We start from the raw sequence: 15,860 nt of genomic DNA, 5'->3' as shown, positions 1-15,860 counted from the left end.
ACATGAAGCATATAAGATTGCAATTCATCTTAAATACTTGTATTATTATTGTTTAAAATAACATTATCTGGCTATTTACATACACTTTTCTCACTAAACGAAATGACGAACCCAGTTATAGAACTCTAGAAACCAAGACACAGTTAATAAGTTTGGTTTTGACATATGGCCGAACCGAAGCAATATTCATCACCAAAGTACATGATTACTTTTAGAACATCAATGAAGACCGAAGATGACCTAAACTTTTATAGTATCTACCATATCTTTCTCACACACATGTGACCTATCCATAATTCCATATATCTCCCGAATTTAGCAATTAGCATCGGGCCTGAACATGATAGGATCTAACGTGATCAAGCATTCAAGCGCACATGTTATATAGGAAAGACAACCTGATTAAGAGAGGCCTCCTTCCTCTTTCCTTTCTCTAAATTACTCCTAAGTTTTGTTTTTCTTTAATAAAGACATACTTATTGATTCACTTAAAGAATATTTACATTATTTATGAAATTGTTTATTTTTTAAGTAGTAAATAATATTATATATACAACTTGGAAGTAAATATTTATGTGCTAACTAGTAGAATAAAGGAGTGTATTGGTTAGATAAGTTCACATCAAACAAGTCAACTAAAAGCTGGTCAAAAGTAGCTTGTAGTGTAATTGTTACTTGTTAGTCAACTTAAGGGCCATTATATTCATTAGAAAGGAGAAATGGTGAAGAGAGATCAAGGATTATAATGTTCTTCAACAAATTGAAGACAAAATTGAATTATCATAAGCAAACAACTAGTCTATAGCGTTCATCGTATGATCTCTTACTTATAGACTACTGGGGTCGGTTTCATGGTTTGTGTAACATATAAAACAGGCTAGGTTCCAAGCAAGCAGCCTACTTACGTATAATAGATCGTAAAATTGTTGACAAAATAAACACATTTGTCTTGAAGAATGAAGATTAACTGTGTTACAACCCGAATAAGTTCAATAACAAAAGATTTAATCATAACTTACCACTAGTCAGCATAAACACATGCATGATAATTTAGCTGCTAAGGCGTTTTCTAAGCACCGCTTCGGCCCGCTGCTCAAATTTCGGTAGAACCCACTCATGCTGAACTATATCCAAACCATCTTTTTCCGCACCCAAACTCTGCCGATTCAGTGAAAAAAATATCAAGATTCATTTGCTCATGACTTCATGTGCGTGTATGTACACCAGAAGTTGCATATTTCTCATGCGTTGTAACAATATATTAATGAAGTAAAAGTTGCTATACCAATAATAATGCAAATACATTTGAATTTTTTTTTTCCAAAAATGGAGTTGGTGGAAATATAGTTACCAAAATGGTGTTTTTCTTTATTTTTAACTGATCTATTATTGAAAAACTTATTTCTCCATAACAATAATTAATTTTATATTACTTGTAAATATATATCAGTTTTTTACTGTACAATTTCTTTCAAAATTCTTGGTTTCATAAACAAATCCAAACATATATATGAAGAGAGCCATACAAGGTTCGTATTTTTTTCCTTTAAACTAATAAGTTGTGTTTTATATTCTTAAAGCTTTTACTGTACTGTCGCTTAGTATCTCATTCCAATTTCTTTTGATCTACTATTCGATAACATCAATTTACGTATCATTTTGTGACATGTTTGATTTTAAGAGAAATCTATGATTATTATATATTAATTAACCAAACTACATCTTTTTCCAAAAATATTTTTCATATGCTTATTTCAAATAAGAAAAATAGATACATGGTGACCATCAGGTCCATCACGATGTAATTGCAATACTGTTGTTATATGTACTCATTAAATACTGTTTTTAAGATAAGCTCTTTTCAACTAAAATTCCATCATATTCAGAGGTCATTATACCTCGACTCAAGCCTTTGTCTACAAATTCTAAGATGAATTCTGAATAAATGGATTTGAGTTGAAAGTTGAAACAAGCTTATTTTAATTTATTACTAAATGACAACATTATAATATTGCAACTACATTTGATAATTACAATATTTGTGTTTCTTACTTGAAATGAAAAAAGAAAATGTAGTTAGTTTGCTTTATTATAACAATCATAGATCTCTCTTAAAAACAATCGTGTCATAAATAGATTACGTAAATTGACGTTATTTAACTGTAAATCAAAAGAATTTAAAAAGAAATACCAAGTGACAGCACAATAAAAAAAATTAACAATAATATAAGGTACAACTTATTTGTTTAGAGAAAAAAGAAATGAAAAAATGTTAAGGGACTCCAAAGTCATAGATTCATTCAAATATGTGTGTACCTTGGATGGATCAAAACCAAATCCACTCATTTGCATCATGCGTTGTGTATCATCTGTAGCTGCATTGTTAAGTAACCTCACAATAATTAACAGCCAAAAAGACATTATTAACTAATTAGAAATTAGAAGTTCAAATCACATACTAACCGTTTTCTTCTCCAAGAATAAGACTAAATAAACCTCTCAATCCAAACAGATTAAGAAAGTACCTGATAAAAATAAAACATTTGACAATTAATATAGAATTAAAGAATCAAAGAAGCTAAATTCACACACTCATATTAGCATACCAAGAACGACTGCTGACATAACTGACATCAACCGTACTCAAATCAATCCCGTTTTGTAACATGGATCTAAACCTCTGAGTTAGTGGAAAAGGAATCTTTGCTGGATAAACAAACACATGAATTGAAATAATCAAATTTGATAAATCACTCAATATATCAACTTGGTTTTAAAAAAGCGAGAGGCGTTGCTCTATGTACAACCAAATAAGCTTTATATACAACCAGAAATTGTGTCGCTCTCATAAACCAAAAAGCCAAAGTAAACGAAACGAACACAAACTAAAACCATCTGTTTAGTTAAATATTTCTGAAAAAAAAAACAAACTTTCGGTTCGATTTTGCATGCAATTGAAACTGAAAATACTGTGCCGAACCAAACTTATGAATTAAAACCGAAAAAGCCATAATATTTAAGAACTTCATAAACAGCGTAGCCCATATATTTTAGCCCACGTCAATGTTATTAATTAACAAGAAGAATTACGCCCACAATCATTATTGTGGGAAATGGTAAAACCGAAACAAGTAGTTTTCAAAACTGAATTTCGGCTTGAGCCGAAAAGTACATGAGGCAAACAGCATACCTGCTACAAACCCGGAAAAGAAGAAGTTAACCCATGCAAAAGTGAGAGTCTGCACACGCGTTAGGGAGGAATAGGATCAGATCTCATATATGAAAAACAGAAACAGTATTTTTATTCAAAGAAACTTATAAATAATGTAGAATAGTAAACCTGCGGTATGATCATTGAAAGATTCTTCTTCATCATATCCATAGCCATATTCGGATCCGAAAACATCTGTGCCTGCGGATTCGTAGCCTGGCCCTTGGGAACATGAAGCAAACCATTCTCCTACAAAACACAGATCAATATCAACCATATCTAATCACCATATAAATTCACTTACAGTAACATATAAAATCCCTAATTAACCTAACCCAAAAACCACAAGTTTGAGGATCTCAACAAAGAAGCACACAATTTACTCTAAAGTTTCAACTTTCAGAATCAAAATCCAAAATTCAACCAACAAACTGAATCAAAACAGCTATAGATCAATGCCATCCGACTATCATATGATTCACTTTCGGTAACATATAAAAAACCCTAATTAACCTAACCTAAAAAGATAAATTTGAGGGATTTGAATATAGAAGCAGACAATTTACTATAAGATTCAACTTTAATAACCCTAAATTCAGCCAACATACTGTATCAAAACAGTTATAGATCAAAGTCATCTGATTATCATACGAATTCACTTACGGAAACATATAAAGGACCTAACCCAAATTTCAGGATCTCAAGCACACAATTTACTCAAAAATTTAAACTTTAAATCCCTAAATGAAACCAACAAATTGAATCAAAATAAGCAAAACCCAATACCTCATTGGTGTAATATAATTTGCGAGTACGAAAGGATTTGGGAGGAATGAAATTAGCAGCTGATCGAAGGTTTCGAGCCCTGATTACAACCTGCCTACAAATCGAATGATTCAGTCAGTTGTTAGATATGGATAGAAATAATAATAATTGATTAAAACAGAGCATATAACAAACCCTTCTTTGATGATTTTGGAATCAGGTAATTGAGTGGTGCTACGCATGAGCTTGGAGACGAGGTAACGTAGAATTCCGATGAGAACCATGACGACTGATAACGGTATTAACACCCAGTCTCTGATCGCTGTGTCTAACACCAACTCCTCCGCCATTCTTGAATTCGATCACACTTTCACTTCGCCTTCTTTCTTTGTTTAATCCTTTTGGTTGTTCCATAAGTTTATAGATTTATTATGGTTGTTTTATTTTATTTGTTTATAATATTTATATATTTTTTAAATTTTAATTTATTTATTTTACTTATGCAATAAAATGTTTTACAAATAAATTGGATGTTATAACTTGGTTTAAAAACTATTTTGGTTTGGTGAGACTCAAAACCCGCGTATTCTTTTACCATGATATTGATTCTTAACTAGATATTAATTTTTAATATATTCATATATTATAGCACTTTCGCATCAAATAATTGGTGAGATTAATTTCTAATTTATTCATATGTTATAACCCGTTTAAGGGCTATCTGGGTTTGGTGAGACTCATACCCATAGATTCAGGTCAAAAGCATAAGTAGTCTCCATTTACTGTATACGTACTTTGGCTGTTGACGGTCCCAACTTTTAACGTATTTGTTTTCAACGGTTCGCGACTAACGGAATCCTAACACCGTTAATTGCAGGTAGTCGGAAAAACGTTTTTTGTCAGAAAAGTCACATTTTTTTCCATAAAACACCACCGAAAACCGCCACCAACCAACCAACATCACTTGAGCACCACCAACCGTTTACGACGATGGTTCTAGGGTTTTGGCGACCTCAATAATTGGGGCTTTTACTAGAAAAAATTTCCTAATGGTACGATACAAAGCTACAAAGATGTTTGGGACAAAAATGTTGAGTTTTCCGAAAAAAATGTGAGTTTTCCGGCTACCTGCAACTAACGACGTTTGGATTCTGTTAGTCGTGGACCGTTCAAAACAAATACGTTAAAAAGTTGGAACCGTCAGTAGCCAATTCGTTAGTTAAGACCGAAATTGATCAAAATGCGATAACTGTGATTAATAAATACCAATATAACTGTATTTAATTACTAGGGATGGTTGGTATATATTTGCAAACTAACTATATTCATTCTTTTAAGGGGGTGTTTGGCCTAGCTTTTTTAGTAAAACTTATAGTTTTTAGTTTTTTTTTACAAAATAAGCTTAATTTAGTGTTTGGTTTAGTTTTTTTAACTTATGCTTATAAGCTTATATAAGCTAATTGAAGAAGCTTACTTGAAGTTGGGTTTTTAGCTTATTTGAAGAAGCTTATTTGTTTAAGGGAGTAAGTTACTCATTTGCCCTCAAATGATGGTGGATTAATAATATTGAAGCAATTTATTACGGTAACAAATCAAAGGATGGTGGATTTAACAACTTATTAAGATGTATAATCAAGTTATAGAATATAAACAAATTCAAACACTTAAAAAATGCTTATCAAATAATAAAAAATAAACTATAAACTACTTTAAATTATAATAATAAGCTAGAAAATAAAAGCTACGCCAAACACCCCTAAATGAAGTAAAAAAATAACACTAGTTTGTTTGCATTCCAATAATTCTTTGAACACTTGATGCCTGGTGAAGCTGCTGTGTAAAAACAAACAGGTGAATTCAATCCAATCCAATCCAATCCCATGGCTCAAATTATAAACATAAGCATAAGCAGCCACCCAAATTCATCCACGAAAACCCTAGCAACCGGATGTTATCATCAATCCATCAGTCAACAACAGATAAGAAGCCATAGCTGGAGCACTCTACAACGTCATCTCAAATCCAACGGCAAAGTTTACTGCTTATTCTCAGATAACCGTAGCAGCAGCAAGGTATGTATCATCACTTCACTTCAATTACTTTATTTATTTCGCTTCACTCGGTTGTGATTGATTAGGGCTCAATTTGTGTTATTCTTTTTATTTTTAATTGGCTGCTGTTTTCGAGTGTTATATTATATTAGCTTCAGCTTTATTAATTGCTCTAAGTTCAGTTCATTTTAGAAGGCTAGTGAACTTTGATACCAACCTGTTAACACGACACAGAGTTAAACAACTCTACGTTTGAACCTAACAACTTTCCTGTCTTAGACAGGCCGACACGTTTAAGATACATTTAACTTCGTGTCCAAACAGGTTAAACAAACACCTGCTAATGAGAATAATATGAAGTTATCAACTTTTGGCAATTTCTGTTTCTAAACATATCGTGATCTTTATCGTGTCCCTATACAGGCCGCATCATGTGACCTGTTTCTTAACAGGTTCGTGTCTGGAAAAAATGACACAATTTGTCATCTGGTCGTTTTTGTGTCTACCGCCATAGGTAACCGGTATGCCATTGGAACATATGGTATAAGTGAAAGATGTTATAGTCACTCCATGAATAGATACGACAATACGTTTGATTATTAGTATTGTCATTATAGTAATATTGTTTCTAAAGTCTTAACTAATGTATTGATTATGAATCAAAGTTTCACCATAAAAGTGGGGCCATGTGCACCAAAATTGCCATCTCAATCTGAAAATGAAATTATGCTTTTGTTGAACATAATTTGTTTCAGGACCAAGCGAAAAAAGCCCTAGAAAGTGCACTTGGTGGGAAGAAAACCGAGTTTGAAAAATGGGACAAGGAAATTAAGAAGAGAGAGGAGGCGGGCGGCGGCGGCGGAGGGTGGTGGGGCCGATGGTTTGGTGGGTCTGATGGTGAGCATTTCTGGCATGAAGCGCAACAAATCGGTCTTACTCTCTTAGCACTTGCTGTTGCGGTAAGCACATTATTCTTCCCCTCTTTTAACATTTAATCGCCATTTCTGGAGTTAATCAGTTATCATTACGGGTGCAAACGAGAGCTGGGCCTGGCTCGGCTTGCTTAGGTTAACAAAGACAGACCTCGAGTTCGGTTCGCTTTGAGTTGTATATCCAAACTTCCAAAGCTCGAGCTCGGTTAGAAAATTTTCAAGCTCGAGCTTGGCTTGGGCTCAACTAGTTTACTTTTTATTGACAATTTAACTGTATACATTTATAATTATTTATATTTGTATAGCATAATATATATTATTTAGTTATTTTTTTATTTTAATTATGTATGTAATTATTTTATTATGTAATAGTTAATTATTATATTAAACAAACTTATTTTATTTACGGTAAATAATTTACATGAACAATAGGCTTGTTTAGTCTCACATGCTTAATCTAGCTCAGTTCATGAAGCTTGGGCTTAGACTCATTTGTAGGGTATTGATAACTGATTGATTTTGGTTAATTGGTTTACACACATCCAAACACCCACTAATTTAATGCGTATATTTTGCATTGGTAGTTTCTGATACTTGCAAAAGGTGATGTCATGTTCGCGGTTCTTCTCAATCCATTGCTGTTTGCTTTACGGGGCCCGAGAAATGGATTTCGTTACATAGTATCGAAAATCCGTAGACTACCTGCTTCTAAATCCGATAATGTTCCTAAACAAGAATTATACGCCCGTACTTCTGCCAAAGAATCGGTTGCTAGCAAATGGGCTTAGCGATTCATAGCTTTCGAGTTAATTGTTTTAAAGTTACGATTAAAGTTTTGTATTATCTATAAGAGATAGATTTGTTTCTGGCGAAATGTTTAGTCATGAATTTGTTTTATGGAAAACATTCAAGTGTTGTTAATGTTTGCTTCTTACAGTCATCAAGTTATATAAGTGTTCGGGTTAACCCGCATATAAAACATATTATGTTAGCCGTTCCAAAAGTTTTTTATTTTCAAGTCGTGTAAAAAAATAGTGGCCACTAGTTACAATGTGTGCGTTATGATTATGTTAGATCAGTATGGATGTTCTAGTCTTTGCTGCTTCCAGCATGAATTCACTTATGACTTAACGACCCGTTTTGACCCGCACCCACTTTTACCAAAATACATTTTGAGAATCTGACCTGAACCAAAATGATAATTTTTAAACAAACCAGTTACCAGCCCACTTTCACAGATCTAATTATGAAAGCATAATCCTTGTTACCAGTAAACGAAACGAAACGAGCATATATTAAAACAGAACAAAAACAATCTTACACTCTTTAATTAAATTCTAAACAAATATGTTACACCAAACTACAAGTTAATTTAAAACTCTAAATCATACTTAAAAACCATATTAAGAACAAAACAAATTAAGATATCACCCGCTACTTTTGCAGGCCTTGTAACCCATTATCTACCTCGACCTGCATCTTAATGCGTCTTCGGTTTCCCAATCTTCACATACGGAAGAATCCCCATAGCATAAACAACCTTCGGGCTCCATTCCCTTTGTTGGGCCCGACAAAACATCAAAAACGTGTTTGCAAAGTAAGAGTTCAAGCCCATTAACACATGCCACAAAGCATGACCCTGCGGGTTCACGGGCCAATCCGAAACCCGGTTGCAACCGAACCGATCAACTAACCAACACAAGCTACCGAGCAAAAGGGTTGCAAGGTAGAATTTTGCGAGGCGTTTTGTGGGTATATCTTGTGTGTATATGTAGTATTTGTACACACGCGGAATGCATAATAAGCATAACATGATATAATGTATTTTGAACCCAATATTGAAACGGGTCACGGAATGGAGGGCGGCAAACACGATCCCGTATAGGAAGAGGAATGTGGGCATGGTGCTTCGGTAGTGCCAGTCGGGCGAGTATAAGATGTAGATGTAGAGGAGCATTTCCCATACCATAGGGGTCTCATCACTTTGTTGTTGACTGCAACAAAATATTCAACATTATATGATTATAAAACACTAATTCAAAGAAAATTTTACAAAATAATAATCAAGTTTCCCAAGTGTTTCATTAAAGTTGGTCAAACTAGTCAACTTTTATCTGGTGTTCTAATTTCAGTGTAGTTAATTTTTCATAAAAGTTAATATTTTTTAAATTAAGTGAGGCAAATGTAATATATATATGAATCTTGTTATTAAAATGTGATGAATTTTTTTTTTCAGTTAACTTGAAGTGGGAAGTAACAGTGAAGAAAGAAACTTCACTAAACAGTAATCAAGTTTCATAATTTGTTAATTTGAGTCAAATTAGAACAGAAATAATTGCTAAACATTAACCAAGATTCATATATGTTTCAATTCCCTCGCTCAATTAAAAAAAAAACAATTTACATTTGTGAAAAAAATTAACTTGAAGGAGGTAATCGTGAATAATGAAAGCAAACTAAATAGTAAACAAGTTTCATAATTGTTCAATTTAAATCAAATTAGAGAAAAATAACCGTTAAACAGTAACCGGGATTCATATATGTTTCATTAGCCTCACTTAATTATAAAAAAAAGACACATGATTAGAACACCAGCTGAAAGTTGAGTAACTTTTGAGGAACAACAAAACGTTTATCGACCTTACTGGAATACTAAACAATAACCAAGTTCAAGGTTGTTCAAATTAAGCCAAGCAAAAAAAAAAATAATCACTAAACAGTAACCAAGATTCATATAAGTTACATTTGCCTCAATTAATTAATTATTTTTAACACTATAAAACATTACAAGTATTGGACCACCTAATAAAAGTTAAAGTGACTTTTGAAGAACAAGAAAACTATGATTGACTTTAATGAAACACCAAGAAAACTTGATTATTACTGTGTAAAAGAAACTCTCATCTTACAAAAGTTCAATTTTCCTATGCCCTGTGTGCTAAACTTTAGTACAGAAGGCATAGATAAAAGAAAGTCAAACAACAAGCACATGATAAAAACGGTTTACTTACACATGTTGCAATGTGGCATGATACATCATGCTTCCAATCGCAAGCGCCATATTTGACAAATGTAGAACACTAAACCTCTTCTCGAAACGTTGAATCAGCGAGCTTAAAAGACCGATTAGTGCCAAAAGAATGCACGGGATATTTGATATGGTATTATAAAACTCGGCAACGTATGAAGAACCAACATAATTCTTCTCACACCATTCGTGGGACGATGTTACCGGGCCCCAAAAACTTGATATACCATCCGCCATATATATGTATAAGTTCTCACAAAGCAATATGTTGCAACTATATCATCAGTTTCAACAATTTGCTTTAACTATTTGAAGCATCAGCTCTTATACCTGCACTCACAATGACAAAATAATTACAATTTTGATGTTTTTCAATAACAGTGATCTACAAACTATTTCATAACATAAAGCAGTAAATCCCATACAAATTGAGTAACAATATTCTAAGACAACGGGTTTAAACAAGCCAAGCCACGCCCAAGCTCGACTAGGTTAGAGCTCGGCTCGTTTTGACTTACGAGAGCTCAAACTCAAGCTCAGATTGTTTCAAGCTCTGTTTTTAAAGCTCGGGGACTCACTCGTGAGTCGTTTTGTCAAGCTCGAGCTCGGCTTGTGAGTCGTTTTTTCAAGCTCGAGCCTGTGTGCAGTACCTTAAACGGGCCAAAGGTCGGACTAAAACTATAATTATAAATAAATATATATATATGTAAATAATATAAAAATATATAAAATTAATTAAATAACTAATAAATAACAAAAGAGCCGACTACTAACGAGCCAAGCTCGAGCTTTACAAATAAAGCTACAAACTAGCTGAGCTCGATCCTTTAAACTAAAATGAGCCAATCTCGAGCCTAAATGAGCTCGGGCTTGGCTCGGTTCATTTACACCCCTACATACAAGTCGAGAAAAGTTAAAACTTAACAATACACAAGGCAGGCTCGACGAGCAGATTGCACCGTGAATTAAAAGGCTGCAATTTCATTATCTGATACTGGAAACTAATAACCAGACTGATTCAATTCAAATTTCATAGATTTAACCTAAAAACTCAAATAAATTACAACATACATAATTGACCGTAAACACAACATGATTCCAGCAAAAAAAAACTATGTGATAATACCATGAATCACTCAGATCCGATGGTACAATGAAAGGTGTTAGCGTAATTGATAATTAAACAATAATAATAACAATAATAATAATAATTATTATAATAATAATAATAATCCGTAAATAGGTAATTAATTATATTGAAGCCCTAGATCAATGCGTAGAAACAAATACGTGATTATTATTATTGTGTATGTAATAAGCAAAGCAAACGGACCTGGATTAGCATTAGATCGTTGTTTGGTATCTGAGTGATTTATTCGATAATAATAATAATCGATCGGAATGAATGGAGATATGGATGATAACAACTCTATTCTATTCTATTCTATTCTATTCTATTCAACAATTTTTAATATATTTTCTTCAAGTTTATATAAAAACATATCCTATTTTAATAATCCAAAACTAGCATATGTTTCTAATTTTTTATCTACTTGTATGAAGTATTATTATTAGTTAATGTTTTATAGTTATTAAAATTCAAATTTTTAAAAAATATTACATCAACCAAAGTATACAACAATCATATCTAGTGACAGGTTCTGAAAATAATGTGATTTGGTAAATTTTACTTTTGTTCATGAGGATAGACATACTGTTTCTAGAGAGACCAGCGGCTCCAAATACAAGCATACGTCACTATACAACTTATGAACAAGTGACACAATAAAATACAAACATGTATGACCTCATATAACACATAACGACATAAAAACATGAAGACCATCACATGCAAATTCCACCTAAAATGTAGAAAAATCTAATCCCTCGAGATACGACATGTATACAAGTGGCATCCCCTGAAATTTTCTAACATTAATCATACGTCTCCACGAACTCCTATCATGGATTAAAGTATAAATGTATCAAAATAAGCTCCAACATATTGTATTCATCATGAGAATGCTTATATGATATATAGTTTATGTTGTAAAATTGGTGGTGAACTATTATTAGTTATAAGTACTGATTAGTTTATTAGAAATTAAACTCGAGATGAATTAAACACACAATTTAGTTGGTGGTTACATCTTCAAAATCACTCTTTAATTCATCATACGTTTTTAAGTTTGTTTTATTTAGTTACTTTTAGAAATGATGATATATGTATACTTTATACGTACTTTGGTCGTCTTAAATAGAACAATAACCCTTCATTTGTTTAAAAAAAACATGTTATTAGCTAATGTTTGATCAAAATTTATATAATTACAATTTTGGGGGACGGTGGGCTTATACAGTTGTACATCATGCTTTTGTTTTTGTACGTTCAGACCTCATCTTGCATAGTGGCTTTGTTGACAGCTGTCCGGATATGTACGTGTCATTTTTTCATGTTCTGGGATTTTGTTATTTTATGCGTTTCTACTTTTGGGACTTTCCCGGCTTTCACCTCTCTCTCTCTCTCTACTTCCATGGACTTAGATTTCTGCCTCTTCCTTTGTTACATTGATGATCGTTGCCGTTGCCTACTGCTGCCGGGTTCATTTTTAAACCCTAGGTGGCGGTGATGTGGTGGTTGCGGTGGTCGGGTACAGGGAAGGATTTGGATTTCGGTCTCTTTGCTTTCCAGCGGTCAGGGCAGTAACATTGGAGGTTGTTGCTGCCAGGTTTTTCAAAACACTATGTTGCGGTGTCTGTTAAAAGTTAAGCTTTCTCAGGGCGTTTTGCCAGGTTAAATTCAGGAACCCTAGGCGATTGAGTCGTGGCGGGTCTGGTTTTCCGGCCACTTGTCTCCGCCGTTACTTCTCTATTACTTTATCAATGACCGGAACCCTAGAAACAATGATGGTGGTGAAGAGATTTACAGAGAGAAATGGGGTTTTAGAATCGAACCCGACAAGGCAGTGGTCGTTTCGATATGGTGTTGGTCTGGTAACTTTCCCCGTGACTCCTTAACAAACTTGCAATTGCTAATTTACAAATTGGTCAATCAGTATCTTATTTGAAGAATGTTGCATGTTGAATGAACTTCGGTTAAGTTGCAGCCTGTCGATGTTTTGAAACTTTCTCTATGGTTTATGGCTATGATGGTGCTCCGGTCTTTGGCGTGGCAACATATGTTGCAGCCATGTACCGGACCTAAGCCTATATTAACAACCCCTCGCCAATTTTGTTAATACGTATACCAAATATTCATTTATAATATTACAGTTTTGTCTATCTTTGTGCATTCCCAGTTGTAACTTGGCCTTCTAATGTTTGTACACTGCTGATCTCATCCTGCTTAGCTTTTAAAAGATGCTAATTGTATGTATACAAATTTGTTCTCTACTATTTGTGGTTGTGATGATTGAAGAAACACGGATCCTCTCCCCGGGTATGGGTCCTAGATCCAATGAGTCCACAGGGTACAATACGATAATTACTACCTATGATATGAGTATAACTTCCCAAAGTCCAATGACTGGAACCTGCAAAACAAACACCGTGAGTCTCGTTACAGGAAGGACAAGAGGGGGGGTCTTCCTGTAACCACCCTCCGGCGTGAGAATCAGTAACGTTCGTAAGGGAGAAAGTACTGAAGTAAATAGACTAAGTGTAGTCAGAATGTAGGTGAGTGAATGAATACCTCATACCGTTTGACAAGGTATTTATAGCCGAAGGATGTAGGAAGGTGATTGGGCCAGCTGTCCTCTTCCAGAAGATCTTTGATAACTGCTTGGACGCGTGTCCTCTTGTGATAGGTTGAGCTATACGTCCTATGTGCATGGGTATAACAACCTGGACACGCGTCGCCCAATGATAGGATGGATTGCACCATGGCCATGTGCATGGTTATAACAAACTGGCCAAGTGTCCTTTATTTATTGGCTGTTCAGTCACGTATTCCCCAATTAAGAGTCATGAATCTTCTTCTAGAGAGTATTTGAGTGATGACAGCTGTCCTACTGGCATTTTCTTCCGGATGTTTAGGCGGACAGATATCCCGTCCTGCGGATGACTTTTGAGGATGCCAGGATGCTTCCGCGCGTGTTGTGAGGACGTTCCTCCTCATTCGTGATATGCGGGTGGTCCATGTGTCCCGCATGTGGCATATAAGAGGATTCTCTGTGACCCACGGGTGGTACTTAAGGGTATTTGGGTCTTTTTGGTACATTACCTCTACAAGTCCCCCCAGTCTAGTGTTTCTTCCGTGTGAAATCTTTATGCGGGTGAAATTCTGGACTTAATGCGTATTGGGGATTTTTATTATTCAGAAGTTAGGTAGAAAATATCTTCTAATGGTATGGATAATCATGAAAAAGGACAAGTTGACCACTCGCAGGCGCGTGAACAGGCGATGGAACGTTTTTTACGGCTGTCACTGTACCCGACTGTACAACTCTTTCTCTTTTTCGAATTTCCCGCGTGACGTGCCAGTCGTTGGTTAGGTGATGTTTTTCTCTCTCTACTGTTCATATCCTATCGCATTAATTGCGATGGGTATAAATAATGAGATATATCTTCTAATAGAAGTTTTATCGTCTTTATTCTCTAGTCATATTTTTGTTTTCTCTCTGATAAAGTATCGAATATTTCTTATATGTCCTCCTTAGATCTTCCTAAAATGTCGAACGTTCAGACTGAAGTTGATGAGATAGAAATTGCATGGGATTACTCAGAATATTAAAAGTTATTGGAAACGTATGGTATCCCACCCGAGTGGGAGCCAGAGTTTCCTTCTATTGGTTCTATAGCCAGTTTCCCACCGCCTGGGAAAATGGCTTTGTATGCCGATTATTTTGTTCATGGGAACTTCCGTTTACCCATAACGAGATTCCTTCAGAAGGTGTTAACTGCCTATGGAATCCATTTATCTCAATTGCATCCTCGTGCTATGATGCGAATTCGTCATTATGAATTCGTATGCATAGCACATGACATGGTGCCACATATTGATCGGTTTCCAGTTTTTTATCGTCTTGCCATTCGTAATGGTTGGTATACGTGTTAGGTGTTTTATGACCGAAGCATCAGATATGAAGTTGAAAAGGTATCCACGGATTGGCGAAATAAGTTCTTTTGGATTTCTGAAGACGTGGTGCCATAAACATAGTTCGCCGTCCGGTGAATTCTGCCCTTCCTGACATTGTTACCGCTAATCATGAAGGTCAAGAATGGTATCGTGTACTCACGATGGAACCAACACCCATGCGGGCTTTGCCGGAGGAAGCTTTAGTGTGGGCAGGCATGAGTCGTTTATGGCCAACAGAATTTATGGAGCCCATTTTTGTAGATTTAAATGAACGTAAGTTACCTTTCACTGTCTCTTTGCTTTTTGTGAGTGTTTTCATGATTAAGTTCCTATCCTTTTTCAGGTCGGAGTTCTATGATTAACTCTCTCTTTGAAGACAGGGGGTGTGTCCGAAAAAGTATCCACGAGGCGGGGGATCAGCCTATTCTTGAAAAGACTAAGACTCGGTTTCTTTTTCCCAAGAAAGTTAGAGCTGACCCCATCACCTCTGATGCCACTTTGAAACAGGTGCGCATGTTCTAAACCCTCTTCCCCTTACTGCCGTTACTTCCGACGGAACGATTACCATCTTATCATCGAGTGATGATGATGGAGATGATTCTCAGTTTTCCGCTTCGGATGAAGGAGAAGACTCTGACGCGGGTGTTTCTGAACTTTCATCTGTCTCATCTTTGTTAGCAGAATTGGAGAAAAAGAGAGCTTTTGTAGCTTCTCAGTCGGAGCACACAAATGTGAAGGTTGCGGATACTGAGGCGGGGCCATCGAAGAAAAAACGAAAAGTTCACCGTCCCAAGAA

At 35.0% G+C, this 15,860-nt stretch overlaps 3 protein-coding genes across 3 annotated transcripts; 1 reads left to right on the top strand and 2 right to left on the bottom strand.

Annotated features, from left to right (window-relative positions):
• Nucleotides 1–594: 594 nt before the first annotated feature.
• Nucleotides 595–4,327, bottom strand: LOC143595446 (uncharacterized). The gene is made up of 8 exons (XM_077074459.1): nucleotides 4,172–4,327; nucleotides 3,998–4,091; nucleotides 3,341–3,460; nucleotides 3,191–3,239; nucleotides 2,607–2,706; nucleotides 2,464–2,525; nucleotides 2,317–2,375; nucleotides 595–1,158 (listed from the first exon to the last, which is right to left on the bottom strand). The coding sequence occupies exons 1-8, from the start codon at nucleotides 4,324–4,326 to the stop codon at nucleotides 1,051–1,053; spliced, it is 747 nt and encodes a 248-aa protein (XP_076930574.1). The 5' UTR covers nucleotide 4,327; the 3' UTR covers nucleotides 595–1,050.
• Nucleotides 4,328–5,838: 1,511 nt separating this feature from the next.
• Nucleotides 5,839–7,919, top strand: LOC143595445 (uncharacterized). The gene is made up of 3 exons (XM_077074458.1): nucleotides 5,839–6,052; nucleotides 6,790–6,986; nucleotides 7,544–7,919. Exons 1-3 carry the CDS (start codon nucleotides 5,857–5,859, stop codon nucleotides 7,745–7,747), a joined length of 597 nt encoding a protein of 198 aa, XP_076930573.1. The 5' UTR covers nucleotides 5,839–5,856; the 3' UTR covers nucleotides 7,748–7,919.
• A 317-nt stretch (nucleotides 7,920–8,236) lies between these two features.
• Nucleotides 8,237–11,415, bottom strand: LOC143595444 (alkaline ceramidase-like). Its single transcript, XM_077074457.1, has 3 exons — nucleotides 11,321–11,415; nucleotides 9,971–10,317; nucleotides 8,237–8,953 (listed from the first exon to the last, which is right to left on the bottom strand). Exons 2-3 carry the CDS (start codon nucleotides 10,222–10,224, stop codon nucleotides 8,440–8,442), a joined length of 768 nt encoding a protein of 255 aa, XP_076930572.1. The 5' UTR covers nucleotides 10,225–10,317; nucleotides 11,321–11,415; the 3' UTR covers nucleotides 8,237–8,439.
• Nucleotides 11,416–15,860: the final 4,445 nt, after the last annotated feature.

This window comes from Bidens hawaiensis, unplaced genomic scaffold, assembly GCF_021521415.1.
Source record: "Bidens hawaiensis isolate Kalapana, Puna unplaced genomic scaffold, B.hawaiensis_p1.1 tig00045214_1, whole genome shotgun sequence".
Classification (NCBI taxonomy): domain Eukaryota; kingdom Viridiplantae; phylum Streptophyta; class Magnoliopsida; order Asterales; family Asteraceae; genus Bidens; species Bidens hawaiensis.
The sequence above is the reverse complement of the archived record's forward strand: the minus strand, read 5'-3'. Positions and strand labels throughout refer to the sequence as shown.